General features: G+C 37.3%; 2 protein-coding genes and 2 long non-coding RNA genes across 5 annotated transcripts in view; 3 read left to right on the top strand and 1 right to left on the bottom strand.

The window, feature by feature from the left end:
• Positions 1–25,543, bottom strand: part of LOC149733229 (uncharacterized) — a 169,264-nt gene that overhangs the window by 96,053 nt on the left and 47,668 nt on the right. The window lies entirely within an intron of this gene.
• On the top strand, positions 11,986–16,361 carry LOC149733236 (uncharacterized). Its single transcript, XR_016385248.1, has 2 exons — positions 11,986–13,258; positions 13,644–16,361. It is a non-coding gene; the product is annotated as an uncharacterized LOC149733236 (long non-coding RNA).
• LOC149733235 (uncharacterized) lies at positions 22,257–22,724 on the top strand. Its single transcript, XR_016385349.1, has 2 exons — positions 22,257–22,394; positions 22,470–22,724. It is a non-coding gene; the product is annotated as an uncharacterized LOC149733235 (long non-coding RNA).
• On the top strand, positions 22,805–24,158 carry LOC149733234 (uncharacterized; the record flags this gene model as incomplete). The annotated part of the gene is made up of 2 exons (XM_089881207.1): positions 22,805–22,948; positions 23,413–24,158. Coding segments are annotated over 2 exons (633 nt in total), but the record flags the coding sequence as incomplete, so codon positions are not given.

The raw sequence follows: 25,543 nt of genomic DNA, 5'->3' as shown, positions 1-25,543 counted from the left end.
GGTCCTAGTAGCTAACTTACCTTATATACTACTAACTACAGGTCGGCCGGTCCGAAAAATCGGGCGAAAAATTCCGTGACGTCACAAATTCCTGATCCTGCCGGCAGAGCCGGCGCGAAGCAGGATCACTTCGTAGGAATTTGTGACGTCACGGAATTTTTCGCCCGATTTTTCGGACCGGCCGACCTGTAGAGGAAAAAGGACTGGGCCACCATCAGAAAAATTAACCGGGCCAGAAAGTTAAAAAAGTCCCGGGCAGAACCCACCGAACCGAGTATAAATGAACCCGCAGATGACTTTCCGGATTCATTACAGGAATTGACAGCCGAAGAGGTAGAGGAAATACTTAGAGTGGAAGAAGAATTTCATAATAAACAGAATATGGACTCCGGAATCGCAACTGCCCGAGGTGGACCAACGGGCATTAGCCAACAGATGGAGGAATTCTTCCGGTCTCGGTCTCAAACCCAGAAAAGAACCATACAGGACATGGATGATGAGGCCGGGACCAGCCAGGAGAAACGATTGAAAACAGCCGAAGGAGCAATGGGACCACCAGCAGCAATTGGGGCCGGAGCTGGCGTACCTTTTCCAAGGTTAGTTATAAATGGAGGAATTCTTCCGGTCTCGGTCTCAAACCCAGAAAAGAACCATACAGGACATGGATGATGAGGCCGGGACCAGCCAGGAGAAACGATTGAAAACAGCCGAAGGAGCAATGGGACCACCAGCAGCAATTGGGGCCGGAGCTGGCGTACCTTTTCCAAGGTTAGTTATAAAGCCAAAGGTTAATGCCAAAATCGTCATGATGAGAAGAGGACTGATGTGGTTTTATAACAAGCCGGCCACCGATACTGCGGTCCAAAAACCAACCTTCGGTCCATGGGTCGGATGGTGCTCCACGAAATATTTAGAAGGACCTACCAACACCCACGTTTACCCCAAGCACCCATCTTTTTCCATACTGGAGTCGGCAATTATCACTAGAAATATACAACTTGGTTTCCCGCAAGGATTCGCTGCAGGTTACGGAGGGTCATGGTGTTTTTATAACCAATATGGTTATCGACATGGATACGACCGATTCGCCGGCACCGAAACAAGCAGTATGGGACAACATGATTTCTCTAAATACCGCTTCACCAATTCAAGAATTACATTGCTTCCTATGGGCGAAACAGGAAAAATCCAAGACGATGGAGGTCGCCAAATCCCAAAGGCCTGGATTGATTATCAATGGGTGAACGAAAAGCGCACAACCAAGGCTTTTGATTATGGAATAGTTTCCCCCCAACAATACCCATCAACAATCATCATCACCAAGATAACTTCGCCTGTTTCCCACAAACCCATCGCATTCATTTATCAGACAGCCCTGTTACTATTCCCATGCCCATTTATCAGAACAAAAATATGAACATTGGAGGGGAAGTATCAACTAATGACCACACCAACAATGCAGCAATAGAAACCTCTTCAACCTCTACCCCTTGGATGGATAGTAGCGATCTTACTGATCCATTCGCCCTTACTCTATTGACACAGATGGGCATCTACAAAAATTCAGTTGCCAAGAATTTACTAGAAGAACAATATGACGACACCACTGCTGGCTACGACGATAAAGACTCTAATTACATGACTGTTCCGTATACTATGTCTGTGGACATAGAGTTCAAACATATGAACATATAAATTGTTATTATTGTGTATATATATATCGTTATTGTTGTGTTAACTTTATTTTGTTGTTTTTCAGATTAATGGATAGGTATATAAAGTTTGTTAAAAACACTTACAAAGCTCCCTGTCCTGAAACTGAGATACAGAGAAAATTTAATATTTCTATCCTTGCCCAAGAACTGTATTATGCTTTCAACAACCACTGCGCCAGGCACCAGCACGGTTGCGAGATGTCGGAAGTGGGCATTCACCACCAACAACGCTTCAAATATGTTCCAGGAATTGGACACGTGTCCGTGTTACCTAGCCGTCGGTCCCAGGGAGGAGAACCTAACTGGGACTGGCGGACATGCACATGGATGCGTTATATCCATACCTGCGGGGAAGACTGATCCCTTGAAATTGGGCCAGAAGAAGGCTGAAAATATCCTGGCATCAGTTGGCATAACCTACACCTACATTGCCCCGGTCACCGATTTTGCAGCGTACGCAGAGTATATGTACAAATCCGATCCTAACATCATGCCAGAGGAGATCCGCCGCTTAATGCCGAAAGAGAAGGGCCTTTCAAAACACCGGGCTTTTTATAAAGGGATTTGTGATGAAGTAATCAAAAAGTTTTCCAGTAAACCATCGTACAATGAATTCAAGGTGGCAATTATTGAAACAGACTTCAACTTTCCGGAATTATTAATAAAAAGAGGCTATAACAACGCGGTGTGGCCAGACCAGCCGAGGAAGTTTGCCAAGGCATTCCGCCGGATGGCTAAAAAGTCGGAGGTCTGGTCCACCGCGAAAGGATATGAAGTTACCGAAAAAATCATCAACCAGGCGAAGAACATACAATGGCAGGGAAGAAAATTGACCAACTTTGATTTGAAAATCCTTCTGACCCAAGCAGCACTAGAGGCCCGTAACGAGGAGGTGTCCGGCATCCAAGTGGCACCGCATTTTTTGTTGCATGGGTGTGCGGGGAAAGGGAAGACCCTCTTAGGGAAATTCCTTTTCCCAACCGCCTATGCTTCAATTATGACCAACGATGCCACTGGTGTCGGGCAGATGGCGTTACGGGTCAAACATAAAGTCCTCAAGATTGACGATGCTGCGGCCAGTTTCTTTAATAATGATGCATTAACCAGCGCTGTGAAGTTCATGTATCACAATGAGTGGTCCGCCAAGACTCACGGGGATCGACAGGACAACTCTGCCACTCTGGCCTTTATAACTACCAACTGTAAATTTGGAGTCCACAAGATTGCTGGAACGGGCGACATAGAGCCAATACAACGCCGTTTTGTGGAGGCAGAGTGGACCGACCAGTCCGAGACCCCGGTGACCGGCGGCCACAAGGCCTTGCCTATAAATATATCCGACGATGTAGTCGAAAAATTATTCATTTCTACGATGCACCACTTGAAGGATGGGCGGTCTTATGACAAAACATGCCGAGAAGCCGTCGACTTCCTCTTCGCTTTCGACGAAATGTACTCCACCACCAGCGATGAGGAGAATACCGAGGAACTACCACATTCCCAGCCTACGAAAAAGCGAAGAGGAAGTGATGGTGGAGCCGTGGTGCCCGAAGTGCAGGCGTCGGCTAGTTTTCCAAGCGGAGAATCCAGCTTATCCTTCGAGTTCATCCCGTCCAGTGCCAGTCCCATGAACGAACGCATGTTCTCTTGCCATAATTGAGTGTTGTTTAGTAGCTCCCATCTCGACTCTGCGTCTGGATTATCCATGCACTTTTCAGCGAAGTCCAGTGCCTCATCCGCAGTGTTGAAGTTGGGACCGACCAGCCCGGGCCCTTCATCGTATATCTCTGCATGACCAGGGGTCGGGTACCTCTCCGGCGGTACCGTCACACCCTGGTCCCTTCCCCTCTTTGTAGCTCCAACCGAACTGGTCGGTCTGGACTCAATCGAGCCCAAATTAAAATACCTGATGCACTTCCCATGCGTACGGAGTTCGAATAAAAATTGTATATATTGTTGTGTTTTCGCGTTATATTGTTGATGTTATTAAATTTTATTAAAGTTCAATTGAATGGAGTGCTTATTGACCGGACAGAGTGAAATAAATACATAGGTCAATCCAGAGTAGACTAATTTACCCGGTCGGCCGGTCCTAGTAGCAAACTTACTTTATATACTACTAACTACAGGTCGGCCGGTCCGAAAAATTCCGTGACGTCACAAATTCCTACGAAGTGATCCTGCTTCGCGCCGGCTCTGCCGGCAGGATCAGGAATTTGTGACGTCACGGAATTTTTCGGACCGGCCGACCTGTGGTTAGTATTAGATAAAGTAAGTTTGCTACTGGGACCGGCCGACCGGGTAAATATGAAGAAGGAAAGGTACCGACGAGTCTACTGGATCAAGCGTGTAAAGAACACGACGAAGCTTATGACAACAAGTACGGTTTAACAAAGCCTTCGATTAAATAATATGGATCTTGATCTGTTTGACCGTAACCTTATTGAAGTTACAATACAATTTAATGACGTAAGTGATAGTTTACACTTTTTTTATTTAATGTAAAACTTCTGTGATTTTTGTACGCCAGGTCAACAACTTTCTCTTTTTTCGTCAATGAAATCAATGGAAAAGCACAAGGAAAAATTACACCAGTTCTCTAAGTTAAATTTTGTATCTTTTTGATATTTTCACCAATGCTGCCAAGAACCGTGAATATTCTTCTTGGCTTGTTTTGCCAAATAAAGTGCAACAAGAAATTGCTTTTATATTTGACAATTTCACTGGAAATACTTTACTAAAAAAAATATCTGAATTGCTCCACACTGATTTTAGTTCTGAGATTCATTGGTCTCAGAATGCTCAGGTAATTTAGTTATTGATATTTTTGTATTTGGAACTGATTATTTTTTTAACAGAAATTTGGAGACGCAGACCTAAAGTTTATTTTAGGCTCCATGTTGCCTCAAATAGTTTGTAGCCTAAACGCGCCAAAGCCATTTTGCTGTAACAATATCAGCAAAGAACAATTGGATGTAATTTCATACATTGGAGGAAGAATACTGAGGAAAATTTATTATCAAGCGAGCAGCCCAATGAAGCATTGAGTGTAATATAACTATAAATACATTGTTTAATATAAATGAGAAAAACATTTTTTTTCAGACAATTGATTAAAGAGCTGAGCAGTGGGGAGCTTCCAGAGTCTTACTCTCAGAGGAACCGTGGTGGCTTGTGGCCCGCGGCAACAAGCACGCATTGTCCATCTTCTACATGAAACACAACAGATTTTAAACAATATTATTTCTAGTTCCAGCAGCGTGTAACCAATATCCTGAATTTCTAATCCATAAAGTTGGTATCAAATTGATAAAAACATACATAACTATAGGTTACGGTCATGCCAAACGTGTTACTCAAATTTCTGTAAATTCCAAAGCTAATGTTGCCTTGAGAAAAAAAACTCAGAACCAACAAGCCATAATCTTCTTTTCCTAAATTTAATTAAAGGGGAACTCGAGTCAAATTTTAATATTTGTGTACAGATGGTCCCCTTACTTAGTTGGTTCTCCAATTTCACATTTTTCTCTCGAAATGGTACCGTTTTCGAGTTATTGTCATTTATATTTTCACCGGTGACAGCAAAGGTGCTTCTCTCAACTCGAAAGCGGTACCGTTTTGAAGAAAACAACTGGAAGTGTAGTTTCAACTCTGTAAGTACTATCTGTATTCCATTTATAAAATTTGACTTCAGTTTCCCTTTAAACTGTTTTTGTCAGGCATTGTTATAGTTTGGTTAGTTTTAAAATTATGTTATGCGTATACTTTGCAATAAATAATTTTGCAGTTTCTATAGGTCACATACGTTTGTAAACAAAAATCTAGTATCAAGACAAAAATCTAGTATCAAGTACCTTCACAATGTTGCACGTTGCTTGACTTTAAACTTCGCCTACATTTGATGGCGTTTTTAACATTATAACCGAATTCAAACAGTGAAGGATTGGTTGACCTTCTGCCTAACATTCGCTGATGTCCAAAGTAGGACTCTAGGCAATCTAATATAAATGATAGTTGAGTCTTATTTAATAATGTCGCAAAAAGAATACCTTGATTACAACGTCGTGTAATCACATATTCAGCTCCATTTTTAGAGTCTGCACAATTATTTCAGCTATTGACTTCGAAGTCATTATTAACCCCTCCTCTGTTGTTTTTGATAAAACCATTGATTCATGGAAATCGGAACGGCTCTCAGCATCTGTGTGTACCCTTTTGCTTTTAACTCCAATCCCACAGTTTCAGACAATACCTATAACAACAATCACAGATAGAAAAATACATTATACAACAAAAATCTAATTTCCCACTTGTGCAGCCAAATTAACTTTCATTTTTTCATGGGAATTTGGACATGCATGTGAATATATCAACTTTGGAAAACGTCTAGGTAGTAATTTAATATCTTGTAGTATCAGCTGTCGTATTGGTTCCCATGATATGCTTCCGTTATTCCACAAATTTTTATTTTTGGACAAAAGATTGTTCCTGATTGTCTTTAATACATGTGGGGGATCTTGTATAAAGTATATATATCTGTCAACAGAAAATGGTTACAAAGATAATCATTTGCTTCTTGGTTACTACCGGGTAAGATCACAAGGATTTTTCATTCTGTAAGACAGTGAGTTGGTTTCATTTTGAGTCAACAAGGAGAATGTTGTTTTGTTGACTGCCAAACCATCCCCCCTAACAAATGCCATTATGTTTTACAGTCACACATTTCTCACCAACAATACCATATATTTTAATATTTTGGCCATTTCAAGTTGAAGAATTGTAAAAAATAAAGACTGTGTACACAATGACTTGGTTGCAAAGTATGCTACAACCCCATCAAGGTCTTGGTTTGTAATTCCTGGGTCCGTAAAATTTATGTTAGTACATTAGGCCAATGTTTAGTAACACAACTGAGCTATTGTAAAGCTATTGTAACCTCTCAAATAGAGAACAAGAACGTGGTTAGCTATGCAATTCTCATTGCTTGACAAAGAAGTAAGCTGTTACAATAATGCGGTGTGGCCAAACCAGCCACGAAAATTTGCCAAAGCATTCCGTAGAATGGCGAAAAAATCGGAGGTCTGGTCCACCGCAAAAGGTTACGAAGTGGCCGACAAGATAATACAAGAAGCCAAGAATATTTCCTGGCAAGGACGTAAGCTGACCAACTTCGACTTGAAGATACTATTGACCCAGGCTGCGTTGGAAGCTCGCAATGAGGAAGTTTCGGGAATTCAGATCGCACCTCGAATGGCGAAAAAATCGGAGGTCTGGTCTACCGCAAAAGGTTACGAAGTGGCCGACAAGATAATACAAGAAGCCAAGAATATTTCCTGGCAAGGACGTAAGTTGACCAACTTCGACTTGAAGATACTATTGACCCAGGCTGCGTTGGAAGCTCGCAATGAGGAAGTTTCGGGAATTCAGATCGCACCTCACTTCCTACTGCATGGGTCGGTGGGGAAAGGGAAAACCCTTTCTCCCACAGCCCATGCCAGTATTATGACAAACGATGCAACCGGCGTGGGACAGATGGCACTGAGAGTCCAGCATAAAGTTCTCAAAATATAGTGTCCTGCATGTCTAAACTTTTTCACTTTAGCAATAGCATTTCACCTGAACCTGGTTTAAATACAAAGGCCCTATTGGTATGCATTTCTTATTTTTTCTGAACCAGTGTCCTGCATGTCTAAACTTTTTCACTTTAGCAATAGCATTTCACCTGAACCTGGTTTAAATACAAAGGCCCTGGAAGAAATAGAAAGGGTGGTTAAACTAAACGGGAATTTATCTGCATATGTGACACTTGATGAATGAAAAGTAAGCGTTTACATTATGGACAATGTGTTCAATAAGTCATATTCTATATTATTGTAATTCTAGTCCGTCAAAATTTAATCATCAAATATGGAAAGCTGATTGGTTTCGTTGATTTTGGAAAATATCTTGTTCAAACCAAGTCACGGCTTGTAAGTCATCTTCTAGGTAAACTGCTGACAATTTTCATAGTCATTGTGATTCACCAGTTGCTCCTATTTTTTCTGTTTAGTGTTCTACCTCCGATCAAGCGATCGCGAGATATCTATTCCTTTGGCATGGTACCCAACCCACAGTACACCATCCCATGTTCTAGCAATGTTATTTTGGCAACTTCTCTAGGAGTGTTAGTCGAGAGGAGTTCAAATACATGCTGTGGTGTGTGATGGACATCCCAGCAACAGAACTTTTTTCAAACTCATTGCTTGCCGTCCTTTAAATGTGTCAGGTCCAGATTTGTACACAGCAACCAATCCTTATGCATGTGACAGGCATATATTTTTATGCTATTTATTTTTATCTTTCACATTTGCTGAAGGTATGGTGCCAATGTTATCAAAATGTTCATTAATTTCCAGGACTGTTTTATTTCCACAGACTGCACGTAATTCACTGTTCAGTTCAAAGCCTGGTGGTTCTAGGTATAAGAACAACAATGGTGACATACTGCACGTAATTCACTGTTCAGTTCAAAGCCTGGTGGTTCTAGGTATATGAACAACAATAGTGACATACTCTGGACACACATCTTATCAGTTTATAAGACTGAGCAACAAAACCTCACGCTTAGCAGATGTCGTTTATCTTCAGCGCACCTTAATTCCTACACAAAAGTAATTATAAGTTTATAATAATTTAATTAACTTATTTTTAACATGAATTATTCTTAGATGAAAGTGAACTTGGCAAGAGAGGTTTTAAGCTGGAATGTAGGAAAATAATAACTGTACTAGCCATTTCTACATTGCAAATTGAAAGTGTTATTATTTGGAACAAATACTTGCTGCTAATGCAACCGCAAAGTTTGTTTTGCTATTTGCCAAGTATCCACACATCCAAATGACTAATATAAACTAAATAAAATAAGTCAATTCAATTTTAATTACTACTTTTATAAGGTTAACGCATAATGATTTAGGATATTATAGTGGGCAATAATAACTGTACTAGCCATTTCTACATTGCAAACTGAAAGTGTTATTATATTATGTTTGTTTTAGATGGTTCGATATTATGAATTGTAGTCGATCCAACCCAATTAAAACGATAATCGCTTAAATTGGTTGGAAAATGATTTTCTCAACTATCTTTTAGAATGGAAGGTGCTACTATGAATGAATGTAACTTACTTTATCCTCGAGTGGCTAAAAAGCGACAGTTGTTATACCAAGGACACATTTGCCCACAAGGGTAGCAACTAGCAACAACGAGCCTTGAACCCATTACCTCTGGGTTAAAGGCAGGTGCGCTAAACAACTGTGCTATGGCGCCAATTCTTACGACCTAATTTTGCAGAGGCTGGTCAATGGAAACAACCCAAATGAGCGTAAAAAGAGGTTAATGGCACAGCCTACTTTTGACGGTCTCATTTTTTCAACGAACAATTATATAGCTCTGGTAAAACAGCTATTAAAGGCAGGCAGTAGTTGTGTTTGCCTGAATGTGTTCAGCCAAGATGTTCTCGAGGCAGTATTTGAAAACTTGGTAAGTAGGATGAAACTTACTTCATTATGTTAATATAGAGAACTATTGGCCAGAGGTCACAGAACCCAGATGTGTTTCAGTCTGGTTATGGGCTGGAACACATCACAAACCGCAAAATTATAAAAAAAAATAAAAGGAGGGAATACTACTTTCGGAAAAAAATTACCACATTAATGTGCTCCATATTATAAACTGCTTCTTGCGAATAATATTCCATTATGTATGGATTAAGTCTGCAAGTATTTCACATGATGTTTAGATAAAACTGATACGAGGTATTAAAAAACCTCTATTCGTACAAAGCAAAATCAATAACGCAAACGAATTTAAGACATTGAAGCGATAGTTCTGGATATCAAACCCACAGAAATGTGCAATAAAACCATATTATTACAGCTTCAAATCTGTATTAACTTGAAACATCCTGTGCATATACATTAATATCGTGGTAAAACAACGTTTCTTCGCACACAACTACACAGAATTTTATTTAAACCTGTACGAACACTGCTACATAATTGTTTACCGTCGTAAATTACGTTAGGGGCAAAAGAGAATAGCGAACCTGTCATGCGTGACGGAGATAATGGAGTGGGGAGCTCTGGACTACTATGGTGAAACTTTGACCAATTTTATTTTATCAATAAGAGATTCCAATTTGGATAATATCAAAGAACTCTTTCATAAAGAAGTGTAAGTGCGTGTTTAAACGTGTTGGAACATTAATTACATAAAATATAAATCTGACATGTATAAAACATACTTAGGGTCGGAATTTGTGACAAACACTTTAGGAAATCAGACATTGAGATGAAAGGGAAGAGACACAAATTGAAAGCTGAAGTAATGCAAGGTGGTGTATAAGAGATTATTAGTCAGAGCTGTATAAGTTTATAATGTATTCATAAGATGTCCATGTAGAAAAACAAATTTGATTTATTTAGTGTGTACTGAAACAGGAACATATCCAACGCAATACATGTTTGTGCTTTTGCAGATAGATAATTATCCAAATGTTTGTAATTTCAGATATGTAGGCTATATATAAACATATTTAGAGCTGTATAAGTTTATGTCCATGTAGAAAAACAAATTTGATTTATTTAGTGTGTACTGAAACAGGAACATATCCAACGCAATACATGTTTGTGCTTTTGCAGATAGATAATTATCCCAATGTTTGTAATTTCAGATATGTAGGCTATATATAAACATATTTGATTTTTATATTGATTTCATGTCGGAGCATGAAGTGGTTTCTAAATTTCGGTAAGTTTTATACAATAATTTTAAACTAGATAAATATGGAACTATTGTAATGTTTGTTTGTTTTTTTTTATAGAATCTGCATTGACAATTGACAGAAACATCGAATGTGGTATGATACCACGAACTTTTGTCTGGAACTTCTGTTTTGTGCGGATTAACATGTGGATTTACTGTTTTGTATATTTTGCTTTTGTTATTAATTTATTGTTGCAGTACCAATAAATTAAACAAATAAAACCATACATTTGACATATGTCATACTTGTTAAAGCATAGGACAAAACTTAGCACACTTCTGTGGAACTTGGCTAGCAGAAACAGAAACATGTGTATCAGAAGATCAGCATTGTCTGAATTAATAGCAACAACCCATCTGAAGTATGTCAGGACATAAATAACAGTGCTTTGGAATTTTAGATAAACCAGTTCAGTAAATATGACGTTTCAGCGGACCGGATTTGAAATACGTGTGACGTCACATCGAGTCGGATTGAATTCAAATCCATCAATTCGATCATGTTTACAAAGTGCATTTGTGCATTATTTCAATCTACTTAACTGATTTATCTAAAATTCCAAAGTACTGTTATTTATGTGCTGCAAACACCTCAGATGGGTTGTTGCTATTAATTCAGACAATGCTGATCTTCTCATACACATACTAAAACATATTGTGTTTCTGCTAGCCGAGTTCCACAGAAGTGTGCTAAGTTTTGTCCTATGCTTTAACAAGTATGACATATGTCAAATAAGTGGTTTTATTTGTTTATTTATTGGTAGTAGGTACTGTAACAATAAATTAATAACAAAAGCAAAATATACAAAACAGTAAATCCACATGTTAATCTGCACAAAACATATTGTTCTCGTGATGTTGATGGTTCCTGAAATATAAGTGTAAATTTCAGTTTTGATAAAGGCTTTAAAAGTCCTCCCATCTGTACTCTAACCTATGCGCATTGCACGCCCTTTGTTGTTCTTTTTGCTGCCAAATGTGTTGAACAATCTTAATAAAAATATATTAACCTACTACAATTGTATCTGATTGTTTTATTACTTGACTGGTACATGTACAAGCAACTGCATTTGCATATAATGGTGGTCAATATGCTATGTTGTGGTGGTCTATGCCCTCTATAAGGTATTAAAATTTGCAGTACTAGTAAAGAATGCTCCCCCAAGTTTGTGGTCCTATTTAGGAATTGTTACAGATTAGGCAATAAGCATGTTGTTGGGGAGAATTCTTCAGTAGCACAAATTTTGCTTGCAGTCTGTAAAAGGGTAGTTTTTACCTATTTCAACGAGCGAAATCTGCATTTGTTGGGTAAACATTAATTAATATGTCCTGTTAATTCATAGGAATTTGTTGCCAGATGTACACACGCACTGCTACTAGCATACTCTGTGCAAAAACACTACGTTAACTGAATCCTAAACATCAACATTTCCGATTGTTCAATCCGACCCGTAAACCACTAGTCTGAGCGGATTGAAGATCGGTCGGCTTCAATCCGACTCGCCTTTTTCTCTTCGCCGAAAGAGTAGCGGATCGACGAGTCGGATTCGAATCCGACTTAAACCGTCATGTAAACAGGGTTAGAGTAACTGTCTTACAATATCTGAAATTTGTTTGTCATTAATGTACAGAATATTTGCGACTGAACTACTTTTTTGTTAAGAATGCTTTGAAGTTGTAGTATGTCATCTGCATAATTGGTATTAAATCCAAACTCCTGTAACTGTGCGAAGTTGTAGTGTTTCATCTGCATAATTGATATTAAATCCCTTTCCTTCTGTTTTCTTGGCAGCATGCCTCTTGTTGCATACTTGTTGCAGACTGCGTGGGGGCGGTTGTTGCATTCATAGTTCAATAGATCATCACAAATTTATTTTGGTGTGGCATAGCTTTTTTCCCTATTTTTAAAACCTTTGTTGTTGACATTGTGTTTTGATGTAAATGTTTCCATGCTTACTATTTAAACGTGGCATGTTGCCAGGAAAGAGTCCAATATACTATACAAGGGCAACTGTGGTTTTAACATTTAAAGGTTCTGGAGAAATTACCAACGTAATCTTTCTCCCGGCTGTTTTTATAATGGTGTATATTTGTTTTGTCGTGCAATTTGACATTGTGTTTCTGTACTGTTCTTATGTTTTTATGCTGTACAACAATGGATTGTAAAATCGTCATGCTGTTTTAATCCATGCTCCACAGTCATCTGAAAATACTTTCCTTTTCCCTCAGATTATCCGAATCAATAACACGAATTTATTTTATTGTTAAACATCTTTATTGTTAAACATCATAGACCAACATCATGGCAAGAAGGATACTGTATTAATATTTTCCAGCATGACTTGGGCAAGAAGAGATTCCAAGATGTTACTTTCAGCTGTCATTTCAGAAACCCTTTGTTAATAAAGCTCCTTTGAACCATATCTGATCTTTATTTTGGGCGTAAAATCTGCATTTCTGACAATCTATTTTTCAGCACTTTAAATAATGACCAGCCACAAACATTATAAAATCCTTGCTTTTCGAAATTCGTCAGTGAGCATTTCCTAATTTGTGGAAAGCTTATATTTTGATACTAAGCTATCAGGTAAACAAATGGTATGCTTGAAAAAGGCATAGTGGAGGTTTTTAATACGATAAGGAACATCTGGCATGAAAGTTTTTCTTCTCTTAGGCAAGGATGTGGAATGCAACATGTAATAACAGTATCTCTGGCAATAGTATAAAAGAAAGTTAAGGTTGGTTTTTAGAATATTTCATTTCGAAATACCTGTTACTAACAATACCAGCGAACTTCCACATTGCTCGATTGCAAGCACTCATGTCGCTGAGTAAGAACTTGCAAACCTCTTGCAAGTTATTACATGCCACAAAACCTCTCCTTTAATTGATGATCCAGTGAAAAAGTATTCTGTTGAAAAATGAAAGAATGTACAAATATGCAATATTATTTGTATACTTCGATAATACATGTTTTACCATTTAAAGTTAAAACTCACCAACTAGTTGTTTCCAGGGGGTTGCTAGGCCTGTCGCCATAAAACACAACACGTGATGCCATTTCACTTTTAGACTGCGGTATCATCTCTGGACTGACTTAGACGATAACTTGTTTTATTCCAGGGTCATACCCACCGCTGCTGCAATTTGTACCCCATTCGACGAAAGGCTACAAATTCTAGCGGTTTTCGAATGCGGCTTCAACTTAGATTGCATCCAATCTGAAATCATTTCTTGTATCCCTAAACTCCTACTCATAGACACGATTCTATTGCAAAGTGTGGACTACAAATGGCGGTTAAGTTCCAACTGATATTTGGGACTACAAATGGCGTTTAAGTTCCAACTGATATTTTTTTGCAAAGTGTGGACTACAAATGGCGTTTAAGTTCCAACTGATATTTGGGGGAACTGCTGCAGTCTGCCTCATAAGGCTCATCCACAACCTCACTGGTCCTTGGTATTTTTTCCGTTGATGCTGGATTGCTAGATTTTGCGATCGTGGTCGTGGTTAGTTTCTAAATAAAAAGTCTTGGACTTAAATAAAACAATTTGAAGTTTATTTTAGATGAGGTTTTTTACCTAAAGAGCTATTTGTTTAAAGGGATTTTTTATCACACCTCTGTTGGTAAAAGGTTTGGGACCATAAAAATGGTGGGTATGGCACCTAATAAAAATAAGCTTGTTTTTTCTTCATGGTTGTTACAACCTCGCACAAGCGACTGTGTTTGTTGGGACTTACTTATCGCGCCGACTGTTTTTCACCCAGTTGCAACTCTCCAGGAAATCTATACAGTTGGTAACCCTTTTCAGATCTGTTAGTACAATTTGGCGCTGATCATGCAAACATTTCGATAGAAGAGAATTGTGTACAATTTTGCACAGTTAGTGAGTTAAGTGTAATAAGCGATAACCTACTAAATAACTAAACTGGTCTAATAAACTTGAATAGTTGGTGGAGTTTTTGAAATAAATAGCTAAAACCTCCCAAAAATTCTACACGCCTCAATGGAGACAAAGCGAAATGGGGACGGAGTTGGCGGTCACGTGAATAGAAAAATATACGAAAGATAATTCTTTATCATTGCGGTATATTAATCTACACAATTTTAGCGTTACCGTTACCCTTTTTGTATGGTTACTTATAACAATAAATTGCTTAGTTACTAATGTAGCGAACATGCTTTTAACAGTGTGTGTTTTATAATTTATATTGGTGCTAGTAAAGAATCTTTTACCTTCGTTTTGCTAACTATACCAACCTGTAACACTTTCAACCAGCTTATTCTCTAACGTAGCAGAGGGGTCCGGCGCCGCGCCTGCATCGAGAACCAAAGTGTCCCCGGGTTCGATGCTCGGCGGCGGTACTAACACATTTACAGCCTATGTGTCCTCTTGGGCAAGAGGACACTTGACAGACATTGCTACAACCCAGCGGTCAGTCCAAATTAACGGTCATATACAGGAAAAACAATTACCCACAAAGTTGCATATATGTGGTGACTCGCTGCCCAGACGAGGATAAACCTTCTGTGGAAATGCGTTCGGTTGTGAGTACAAGTGTTGTCCTCAAATGATGTTCGCGAATCGTGTGAGAACGAGTTTGCAGAAATAGATGAGTCCCAAGAATCGGGACAGAAAACGGAACATGGTCGGAACAGAGAACGAGTTCGCGGAAATAGTCCGCAGCTGGTGTCCTATATATACGTCACTTCCGCTCGATTTCGTTCACATCGCGCTTCAAACACAATTTTAAACATCTGTATCATTCTCTTTTTAATTCTTTCGCCAAAAAAATTGTACAAATTAAAACTATTCTAGTTTATATTTATAGATGACCGTGTCACATGCACTTTAAGTGCTTCCTGTGAAGGACTACATAAGTTGTTGGTGGTTTTCTTTAATGTACAATTAATTTTGTCAGCTCTTTCCACAAAGTACCCACCCACCAACATAGAGACCATTGATCTCACATATTTCGTTTTTCAGATCAGCAACTTCAGACAGAACCACTAACGGCATATCTGATGAAGGGATGTATTGAGGGTTATTATTTTTGAAAAAATTCAATAAATTATCATCAGTGGCATAGGATGATAATTTTGGAACCTTCATATATTGGGCTATGGTGATGAGGCGTAGCATGCATCTAAATTCCAGCTTGTACAGGCTTACAGTCTGACTTATCAATTTTCATTTGTTGAAAAATACTGAGTGCCTATTTAAGTTGTTTATTATTATATAATCTTAACTAATTGGTATAACAACCTCTTGTATTTCCCAGATTGTTTGTTCTGAGTTCCTATATAAACCATGTTTTCGATGGCGAACATTTAACTGGTCAAACCACCGATTGCATAATTCACAAAAAAGGCTGTGTGGTCAAAGCATCATATCCAGCACTACTCGAAGAGCAGATGATGTGGAATGACTTAGAAGCTACATATAATATGAAATAACACAAAGTAACATATTTGCATTTGACATTGTAACTAACCTGAGCAGCAAGTCTCAACATTCATTTTTTGAAAGTTGCTTGGAAATAAATGACTCCATGATAACTTTTGTGTGCAAGTTTGAGCTCAGAATTTTCTTGAAATTCAACTAGTCTCACAATTGGAGAAATCGAAACCTTAATTTAATTTTCAAATAACATTCTGCCATTTCATTTTTAAACAAATTCTTTATGTATGTGTCATAAGTACCTTTGTGTCATAAGTACCTTGCTTGTACCGTACTTATTCAATTTTCAAATAACATTCTGCCATTTATTCTTTAAGTGTCATAAGTACCTTGCTTGTTGGTAAACCGTACTTATTCATTACCCACTCGGGAAAATAAATATCTTGATTCAACAGTGCTGTCCTCATATTTTTTAGAAGATGGGGCTGATCTGCTAAAAAGTAGAGCATCTCATCCTTAATGCATGGATGTGGGATGCAAGTGGGATATCTTGGACCTAAAATCAAACGCGTTCTAAAGATCCCCCTGACAAGTAAGTCTATATAATTTTACCTCTGTGTTGTCACACCAGCTGCCTTCCACATACCACGGTTTAATCCTGCTATGTCGCCTACCACGGCCCGAACATTTAAACCTCTGCTGTGAGCTATCTCCACTATTTGTTTTGCTACCCTCCACAACACAAGGCCTGCACTGCATCTTCCGTCAAATAGTAAGCTTGCAAAATATAATAAAGTTACACATCAAACAAACTTATTTTCTGAATAATTAGTTACCTACTACTTGCTTCCATTTAGTGTTCCAAGCCCTTCCAACATAAAACACAAACCATGAGATGCAATTTGCACATTGTCTTTGTCATTAGAAGTGCTGTTGAAGGGTGGTGTGACCATGCATGTCTACATATTGGCGAATCCCTGCCTTCCAGAGTTGAATTTCATCCAATAATAAACACCATCTTTCTCCACATCTTTACAAAGTTTTAACTTTTGCTCTATCCATTCAATTATGTTAAACTGAATCCCTGGTTCCATAGATTGTAAAGGCAAGGGATATAGTTCAATTGACGTAAAAACTCATATCTGGCAAAGAATCTTTAGATAAATTTCTGTTTAAACTATTTACCCTCTAACTCCTGTTGCGCATCTCACTTGTAAAGCCATTTTTACAGTCTCTAAAAACCACTTTGTCTTCAAATTTCCTTTTATGACAAGATGGCTTAATTGATCTGGCTCTAAAAACTCAGAAACTTTTCCCTTTCAACATTCTGTTTTGCTTAAATATAGAAAATATGATTCTGATTCTATACAGCCTATTGAAACTGCATTACTCTTCTTCCAAAAATTTAATTTTTTTAATAGACATCCACACAGTTTAAACATTCGGTTTTCTTTCTGTCCTCGATGGTAATTTCTCTGCCTACCTCCATCGTCTCTACACTTCCTCCACACTTGTAGTTAAGTGTGATCATGTTAAAAATGATTCTTAACTGAACATTATTTAGAATTGTGTTAATTGGTTTAAAAATAAAAGATCTCACTCTAAACTTACTAAGTTGTGTTGGTTTACTGGTTAACACCCTCTTTTTGAAGAGTTCCCTTACGCAATGTAAATTTGGACACAAAGTTTTAAAAATGGTTGGCATCGCATTTTTGATTAAAACTTTGCGTCCTTGTCGACCGCGAACAATAAACTGGGTGCTTTTAAAGTGTTCCTGGATGTTAAAGTTTAGTCGTATACGTAACGTAGTTGTGGTGCAAACAACCATAATTACCTGGCATAATTTGCTATTCATCGTGGGCTTGAAACTTTCTTTTCCGCAGTTTCTTACCCATTTTTAAAAAACAATTTTCCGGAAATCGAAAAAGTCTGCAGCTTTTTTCTGTGTTGATGCAGTGTGGAGCACAGCAAGTCGGCATATTTAATATTATATACCGGGATGGACTATAACGAAAATTATATATATTTGTGTTGAGTTAAAGTTAAAAACTTAAAACTGTGATTAATTAGTTTACCCTAGCAACGAGAATTTTTAAAATATTTTAAACTAATTAATCACATTAAATTTTAAAAATTCCCGTTGCTAGGGTAAACAATCGGCAATATTTAGCCCCATTTGGTTGCCCTGTAAGATTTCTATAGTGATGAAATAACTGGTGTTTATATACGGACTGTGATGTATATGAACTTGAAATAACAGAAAATTGATAATAACACTATTGATAAAGTTTTTATTTTTGCTACAACCTGGGTATTACTACTCTGTTTTTGGCAGAAGCCTCTTCTCATAAATCATCACCAAGTGCAAATTTCGAATATGTTTTAAAATATTATCATTTTATTATATCAGTATCTTATAGTTGAAAACCCCCTGAGGTATAAATTAAAGCAAATCTTTCAAAGTTTGGCAATGAAAACATACAGAACTATACAATGTGAGACTCCAAATTGAAATATATTTACATCAGCAGTATTCTGCAACTTGTAGTTAACCTACCGAGTTTAACATTATATGCTAGTGTTCTTTGCCATGAACTTCATATACATAACGTTAAACCAATATTTTTTGTTGTTTTTATCTCAATTAATGTATATTGGCTGAACCCTGCCTAATTTCGTCATGCTTATATCTCCGTGTTTTTTGCTGACCCCTGCCTAATTTCTTCATGCTTATATCTCCGTGTTTTTTTACAAAACTAAAACTAGTTTTATGAGACAAAATCAAACTGTACGAAATATTCAAGGTTGTTTTATGAAGCTATGAAACTAGTTTAATCGTTCGCACACGCAAACTAAAAAAATCTTTGATTTTACTATGATTTAGCGAGCATTAAAAAATAGCACCTTACTATTTCGCATTTTTTACCTGTTCAAAGTGTACTATTCAGTAATCAGCTTTGACGGGCGTTTTATAAAGTCGTGATAAGATAAAATACTTCTACATACAGCACACTTTTTTATATTATTGTTAACTGACATAAATTTAAATAGTGTAATATACTTACAAACAATTTAAAAAAACATTAATTTCAAAAAAACATTTATTTCAAACTAAAATCAAGCCACGGTAATACCTACGCATATTTCTTATTTTAAAAGTAACAGAAAACGTTATGTCGACATACACTCTGTCTTGCTGCAAGCATTATTTCATTTTCCGCTAGCAAAGCATAAGCCCTACTAAATCAACTGACCGATTAGAACAGATCGTGACATAATTTATGTCATAGTGCCCGCGAGTAACGCAACAATAGGCGAATTTTTTGGCTGTGGCCAAACTATTTTTTTTTCACAAAAAAAAACACAGATAGTATTTATTGGGAATAAACTTTCATTAAAAACCAACTTGTATGAGCGTGGTCCGGACTCTTTAATAAACAAGCTGCGTTTTATGATACGGTGCGAATTATACTTTATGTTTCTTATTTTGCATTTATGTTTATAAACAAGCTGCGTTTTATGATACGGTGCGAATTATACTTTATGTTTCTTATTTTGCATTTATGTTTATGCAGTGTTAATCCATAGAGAGAGTTGTTGATTACAGCGATTATTGATAAAATTAAAGAAATGCGGACAATTGTGCGTAAATTGTTTGGGATACTAAATCTCGTATAAGTAAGCAACCCAGTGATAAACGACCACAACGACTTCGAGATATTTCGATAATTAGATCAATTTAGAACTCCCAATACTATTGATAAAAACGACCCTGTTTACACAGCCATATCTCAGTTCAGAAACTTTGTTAAAACCAGGAATTGGAAATATCCTTAATTGGTTGAACTTAAAGAGTCCGCTCAACGGTTTTCATGGTACAATTAGGCAGAGTATCGCTGACTTTAGCTAAAGAACTTTTAGAAGACTCTACGTTAAGTGTATATGATCAACCACAAGTAAAACCGAAAGGAGAAGGATACCTGTTTAAAGCTACAGACCGTAAATACAAGTCCGGATACACATGTGACCAACACCGATTTATACGCACGGGGTGTAACAACAAAGATAAAGAAATTTACAAACACTATACTACAGTATAAAAAAACCCGCCGGAAAAGGATAACAGACCATTAACTCGTTTCAAAGGCATGTGTATTCATTGCGCGTATCAGAATTTTCCCTCACCGAGATACCATTATATTTAATACATTACATTGGCGACAAAACTATACATAAAGACTCAACCCACGGAAACACAAAAACCTCTCTACTTCAAAGCGTGCGATGGACAATATCGCCAAGAAAGTAAACATTGAACCAGCTAAAAAAGCCTACGCCGAGTATCAAATTGAAATGAGCAAGGTTGCCGACCAAACGCGGATTGCCAACAGACAGGCCACGAAATCGCAAGTAATGCGCTAATGTTAAATACATACAAAATCGAAACGCTTTGTTAACTAATGATAAAATTTTTAGTACAAACAAACTAACGACTCAAACTGGGAGCTTTATCCGGAAATTTTTAATTGGCCCGGATCTTGTGGTGCACATTGCAGAACCGGAGATGATTAAATTAACGTCGGATATCGCATCACAGTATCCGCCCAGCATTAACGTCGGATATCTCGCATCAAAGTATCCGCCCAGCATGGTTCCCACTTTAACCCAGTACGCCAAATCCGGTACAAGTCATTTCGCCACTTATTTTAATTGTCGCTCGCATGCCTTCTGCAAAAATGTGTTGCAGAAAGTTTAGAATACGTTCGTATTACAGGAGGAGCTGGTTTTTACAATAAGTAACATTTTACTTGTGTGAGGGTACGTGTTGTGCAAAAATTAACATTTTACTTGTGTGGGGTTATGTGTTGTGAAAAATTAACATTTTACTGGTGTGGGGTTATGTGTTATGCAAAAATTAACATTTTACTTGTGTGGGGTTATGTGTTGTGCAAAAATTAACATTTTACTTGTGTGGGGTTATGTGTTGTGCAAAAATTAACATTTTACTTGTGTGGGGTTATGTGTTGTGCAAAAATTAACATTTTACTTGTGTGGGGTTATGTGTTGTGAACAAAATAACATTTTACTTGTGTGGGGTGATGTGTTGTGCAGAAATTAACATTTTACTTGTGTGGGGTTATGTGTTGTGCAGAAATTAACATTTTACTTGTGTAGGGTTATGTGTTGTGCAAAAATTAACATTTTACTTGTGTAGGGTTATGTGTTGTGCAAAAATTAACATTTTACTTGTGTGGGGTTATGTGTTGTGCAAAAATTAACATTTTACTTGTGTGGGGTTATGTGTTGTGCAAAAATTAACATTTTACTTGTGTGGGGTTATGTGTTGTGCAAAAATTAACATTTAACCTGTGTGGGGTTATGTGTTGTGCAAAAATTAACATTTTACTTGTGTGGGGTTATGTGTTGTGCAAAAATTAACATTTTACTTGTGTGGGGTTATGTGTTGTGAACAAAATAACATTTTACTTGTGTGGGGTGATGTGTTGTGCAGAAATTAACATTTTAGTTGTGTGGGGTTATGTGTTGTACAGAAATTAACATTTTACTTGTGTGGGGTTATGTGTTGTGCAGAAATTAACATTTTACTTGTGTAGGGTTATGTGTTGTGCAAAAATTAACATTGCAAAAATTAACATTTTACTTGTGTGGGGTTATGTGTTGTGCAAAAATTAACATTTTACTTGTGTGGGGTTATGTGTTGTGCAAAAATTAACATTTTACTTGTGTGGGGTTATGTTGTGCAAAAATTAACATTTTACTTGTGTGGGGTTATGTGTTGTGCAAAAATTAACATTTTACTTGTGTGGGGGTACGTGTTGTGCAAAAGTTAACAATCTACTGTTGAGAACTCGTACGAACTTATATTTGTTTCTCTTTTAGTAAAAGCGAAATAGTTATTTTATAACTGATATACATTTACTTTGCAAAACTTATAACTGATATACATTTACTTTGCAAAACAAGAATTGTTCAACCCATGACTCATTTTCTGAAAATATAAGTGCTGCACTAAAACTTTTTATAGTTGTTAGTCATTTAGGGCTAGGTGCAGTGGTTTATGCTTCTGCCTTTTAGCCCAGAAAATACAAATTGTAAGCTAAGAAATGTTAATGCATACCTTGCAGGAAAACCATAAGTTTGTGTTTTCTGTTATTTTATAATTCGATTCCCAATTGACTATATGGTAATTTGCCGGCACAGGAATAGTTTAGGTCATTTATCCAACTATATATAAAGTCACGTTTCCATTTATGCTATACAGGGAAGGTAAAGATACTTCTTTATCAACTCAATTTCTAAAGAACCAAACTGTGGTGGAAACAACATTAGATAAAAACAAAGTTGGTCAAATCGTTAAGTTTAACACTTTGCAAGAAGCTACAACAGCTATTCAAAATGTTGAAACGGACACCTTGACCAAATTTATTTTCTTGAGAAGAAAAAAAAATGGTATGTCAGTAAATTTGTAAATTATTTGTACATATATATCTCACATAATCCTGAAATATATATTTTTATTATTAGATTTAAGAAAAAGTAAAGTTCAATGGGATGCACAAGAAAACATCCCATTTGTTGTTAAATCGTTCACAAAATACGAATGTCAACATGGCAAAGATAGAAATAAAACAAAGAATTTAAAACGACAAAACCAGTTTAAGGGTCCAGTTGACCACATGTACGAGAAAAAAAAAACCTTTGCGTGCAAGGATCAAAGAAAATGAATTGCACTGCATGTTTAAGTATTCGGGAGATTCTTACTTTCCCACATTATAAGGTAACTCAAGACAGCTTTTACACTACGTTGATGAGTGTAGCAAATCAACGATGTTTTGCATATCTTATGTTTGTTTTAAAGGTTAAAACAGAAGAAAAATGGAAAAAAACAGAAAACATCACAACATTTGAAGACAGTCGGTTTTTCATCTGTAAAAAACAGTGTTAGTTGTTTTATTGTACTGTTTCCCTCTATCAATGATCACAGTGGACATCCTGTTGGAGAGGTAAAGTAGCTAACTTTTTTGTATTTGCCCTGCAAAAAAAAGAAGGGTTGAAACGTAAAGTTATGTTTCTAAAATTTACATAACTTGCGAAAGTTGAACATTGAACCACAGCCTACTTGAGATACGGCCGTATAATTCACACTTTACAGTTAAAAATTTAACGGCCTATTGTATATCCACCTCGAGTCATGAGCTAAGTCTCGTGGTAGACTGGTAGTATCTTAGACTAAAACTGCAGCTCAATGTCATCAACTTCTGTTCTCAACTCTGCGACATCGCAGTCGGGCACCATTTTTTTATTCTCGTGTGCAGTATTAATACTGTACCATTTTTTCAGCATAATCGGGTATGTACCTAGGTTCAATCGAAAGAATTAAAACATAATAAAGTCTATGTTTCGTTTATGCCTAAATTGTAACTCGAATAATAGGTTTGATGTTTATTATGATTTACCGAAAATGCAGGCTGCAGGCATCCAACAACGAGTGGATAGCAGAGTGATTGACAAAGTCGGAGAATTAATCGATGACCGTGTTTGCTCCGTTATGGAAATACAACGTCATTTAAAAGTATTTGTGGGCAAACTGTTCAAGAATACATTGCCTCCAGCATCAAGTAACAGAAGTTTTTTTCCGACAAAAAAAGACATTACCAATCACTATTATAATGCATACACAAAACGAAAAATGTCGAAAATTGACCAAGCAAATGTGCAATTACTGGTAGATGAGTGGTGCCACAAGTTACCTGAAGATAGCATTCTCTTCAGACCCTATATTGCCAGTGTTTGTCCCAAACAATTAATTAAAGACATTGATGGGGATGATATCACTGCAGTGAATGCCAAACAAACATTACTGTTTGTATACCAGACAGCTTGGCAAAGTAGACTCCTACTACGTTATGGTCAGGATATCTGCCTCCTGGATGCAACTTATAAGACATCAAAGTAGGCACTGCCACTGTTCTTTCTTTGTGTAAAGACCAACGTCAACTATCAAGTTGTTGCATGTTTTGTGCTCCAAAACGAATGTCAATCAGACATTCAGGAAGCTCTTGTGATTCTAAAGTCTTGGACACCTGGCTGGAACCCAAAGTTTTTCATGACCGACAAATGTGAAGCTGAAATAAATGCTGTTGAAAGTAGTTTTCAAGGTATCTTACTAAATTTTATTTTTATTGTTCTTTTTTTTAAATATCAATATTGCTGGGGGAGAAGTTAATCTAGTTTAAAGACTTAAACATTCGAAATATGACTGCATGTATTTTTATTCACCAAAGTTGTAACACTTTTACACCAGATTGTAAAGTGCTTCTATGTGACTTCCATCGTGAACAAGCATGGAAAAGATGGGTCAAGAAAACAGATAATGGTGTTGGAGACAGAAAAAAGGCAGTTTTATCTGGTTTGAGAGCAGTAGCGAAGGCAGAAAATTTTGTTGAGCTCAAAAGTGCTCTAGATTCGCTTACAAACAGTGAAGCTTATACACAAAATGCAAGGCTACAAACCTACTTTGTTAACAAGCCGGACATTCCAAAATGATTACATGAGCTGTGGTGCAGTTATCTGCATGTACGCAAGTTGGCTTACAGAATCGAAACCATTGCTACAACCAGATGTTGGAATAAAAGAATCCCGAGAGCATATATTGAGCACAATTGCTCATGAGTCCTCCCTGGATATTAACGTTTGTGGATCATGTAGAAACCAGGATGACAATATCACTGATTGGGTCCAGTGCACCAAGTGTCCCCAGTGGTTTCATGTTAACTGCGTTGGACTAAACATCAACAAGGCAAAATCAAATAAAACTTTTACATGTTCCCATAAGTAGTAACGTGGATTTCGTTACTGTTGACCTCCACAAATGTATGCCTGGCCAAAGCTTTAAACTAAGCAAATGCTCTTACAGAGCAACTTACACTGTTTCGTGTATGCTTGGCCAATGCTTTAAACTAAGCAAATGCTCTTACAGAGCAACTTACACTGTTTCGTGTATGCTTGGCCAATGCTTTAAACTAAGCAAATGCTCTTACAGAGCAACTTACACTGTTTCGTGTATGCTTGGCCAAAGCTTTAAACTAAGCAAATGCTCTTACAGAGCAACTTACACTGTTTCGTGTATGCTTGGCCAATGCTTTAAACTAAGCAAATGCTCTTACAGAGCAACTTACACTGTTTCGTGTATGCTTGGCCAATGCTTTAAACTAAGCAAATGCTCATACAGAGCAACTTACACTGTTTCGTGTATGCTTGGCCAAAGCTTTAAACTAAGCAAATGCTCTTACAGAGCAACTTACACTGTTTCGTGTATGCTTGGCCAATGCTTTAAACTAAGCAAATGCTCTTACAGAGCAACTTACACTGTTTTGTGTATGCCTGGCCAATGCTTAATATATTACATATCGGTACAATATGGCATTGTCGAGATTGGTTAACATCTCCATTGTTTTCACACCATGGCATTGCGAAGGTTCTCCTTTCAAAACCTAACGATCACGCATATAAAGCGACCTCATGGGTGCGTGGTGGAACCGCTGACATTTAATTAATTTTTCTTCCTCTTAAGACTGTACACAGTACCCGGCGTATGA

This window comes from Ciona robusta, chromosome 7 (genome assembly GCF_009617815.1).
Source record: "Ciona robusta chromosome 7, ASM961781v2".
Taxonomy (NCBI): domain Eukaryota; kingdom Metazoa; phylum Chordata; class Ascidiacea; order Phlebobranchia; family Cionidae; genus Ciona; species Ciona robusta.
The sequence above is the reverse complement of the archived record's forward strand: the minus strand, read 5'-3'. Positions and strand labels throughout refer to the sequence as shown.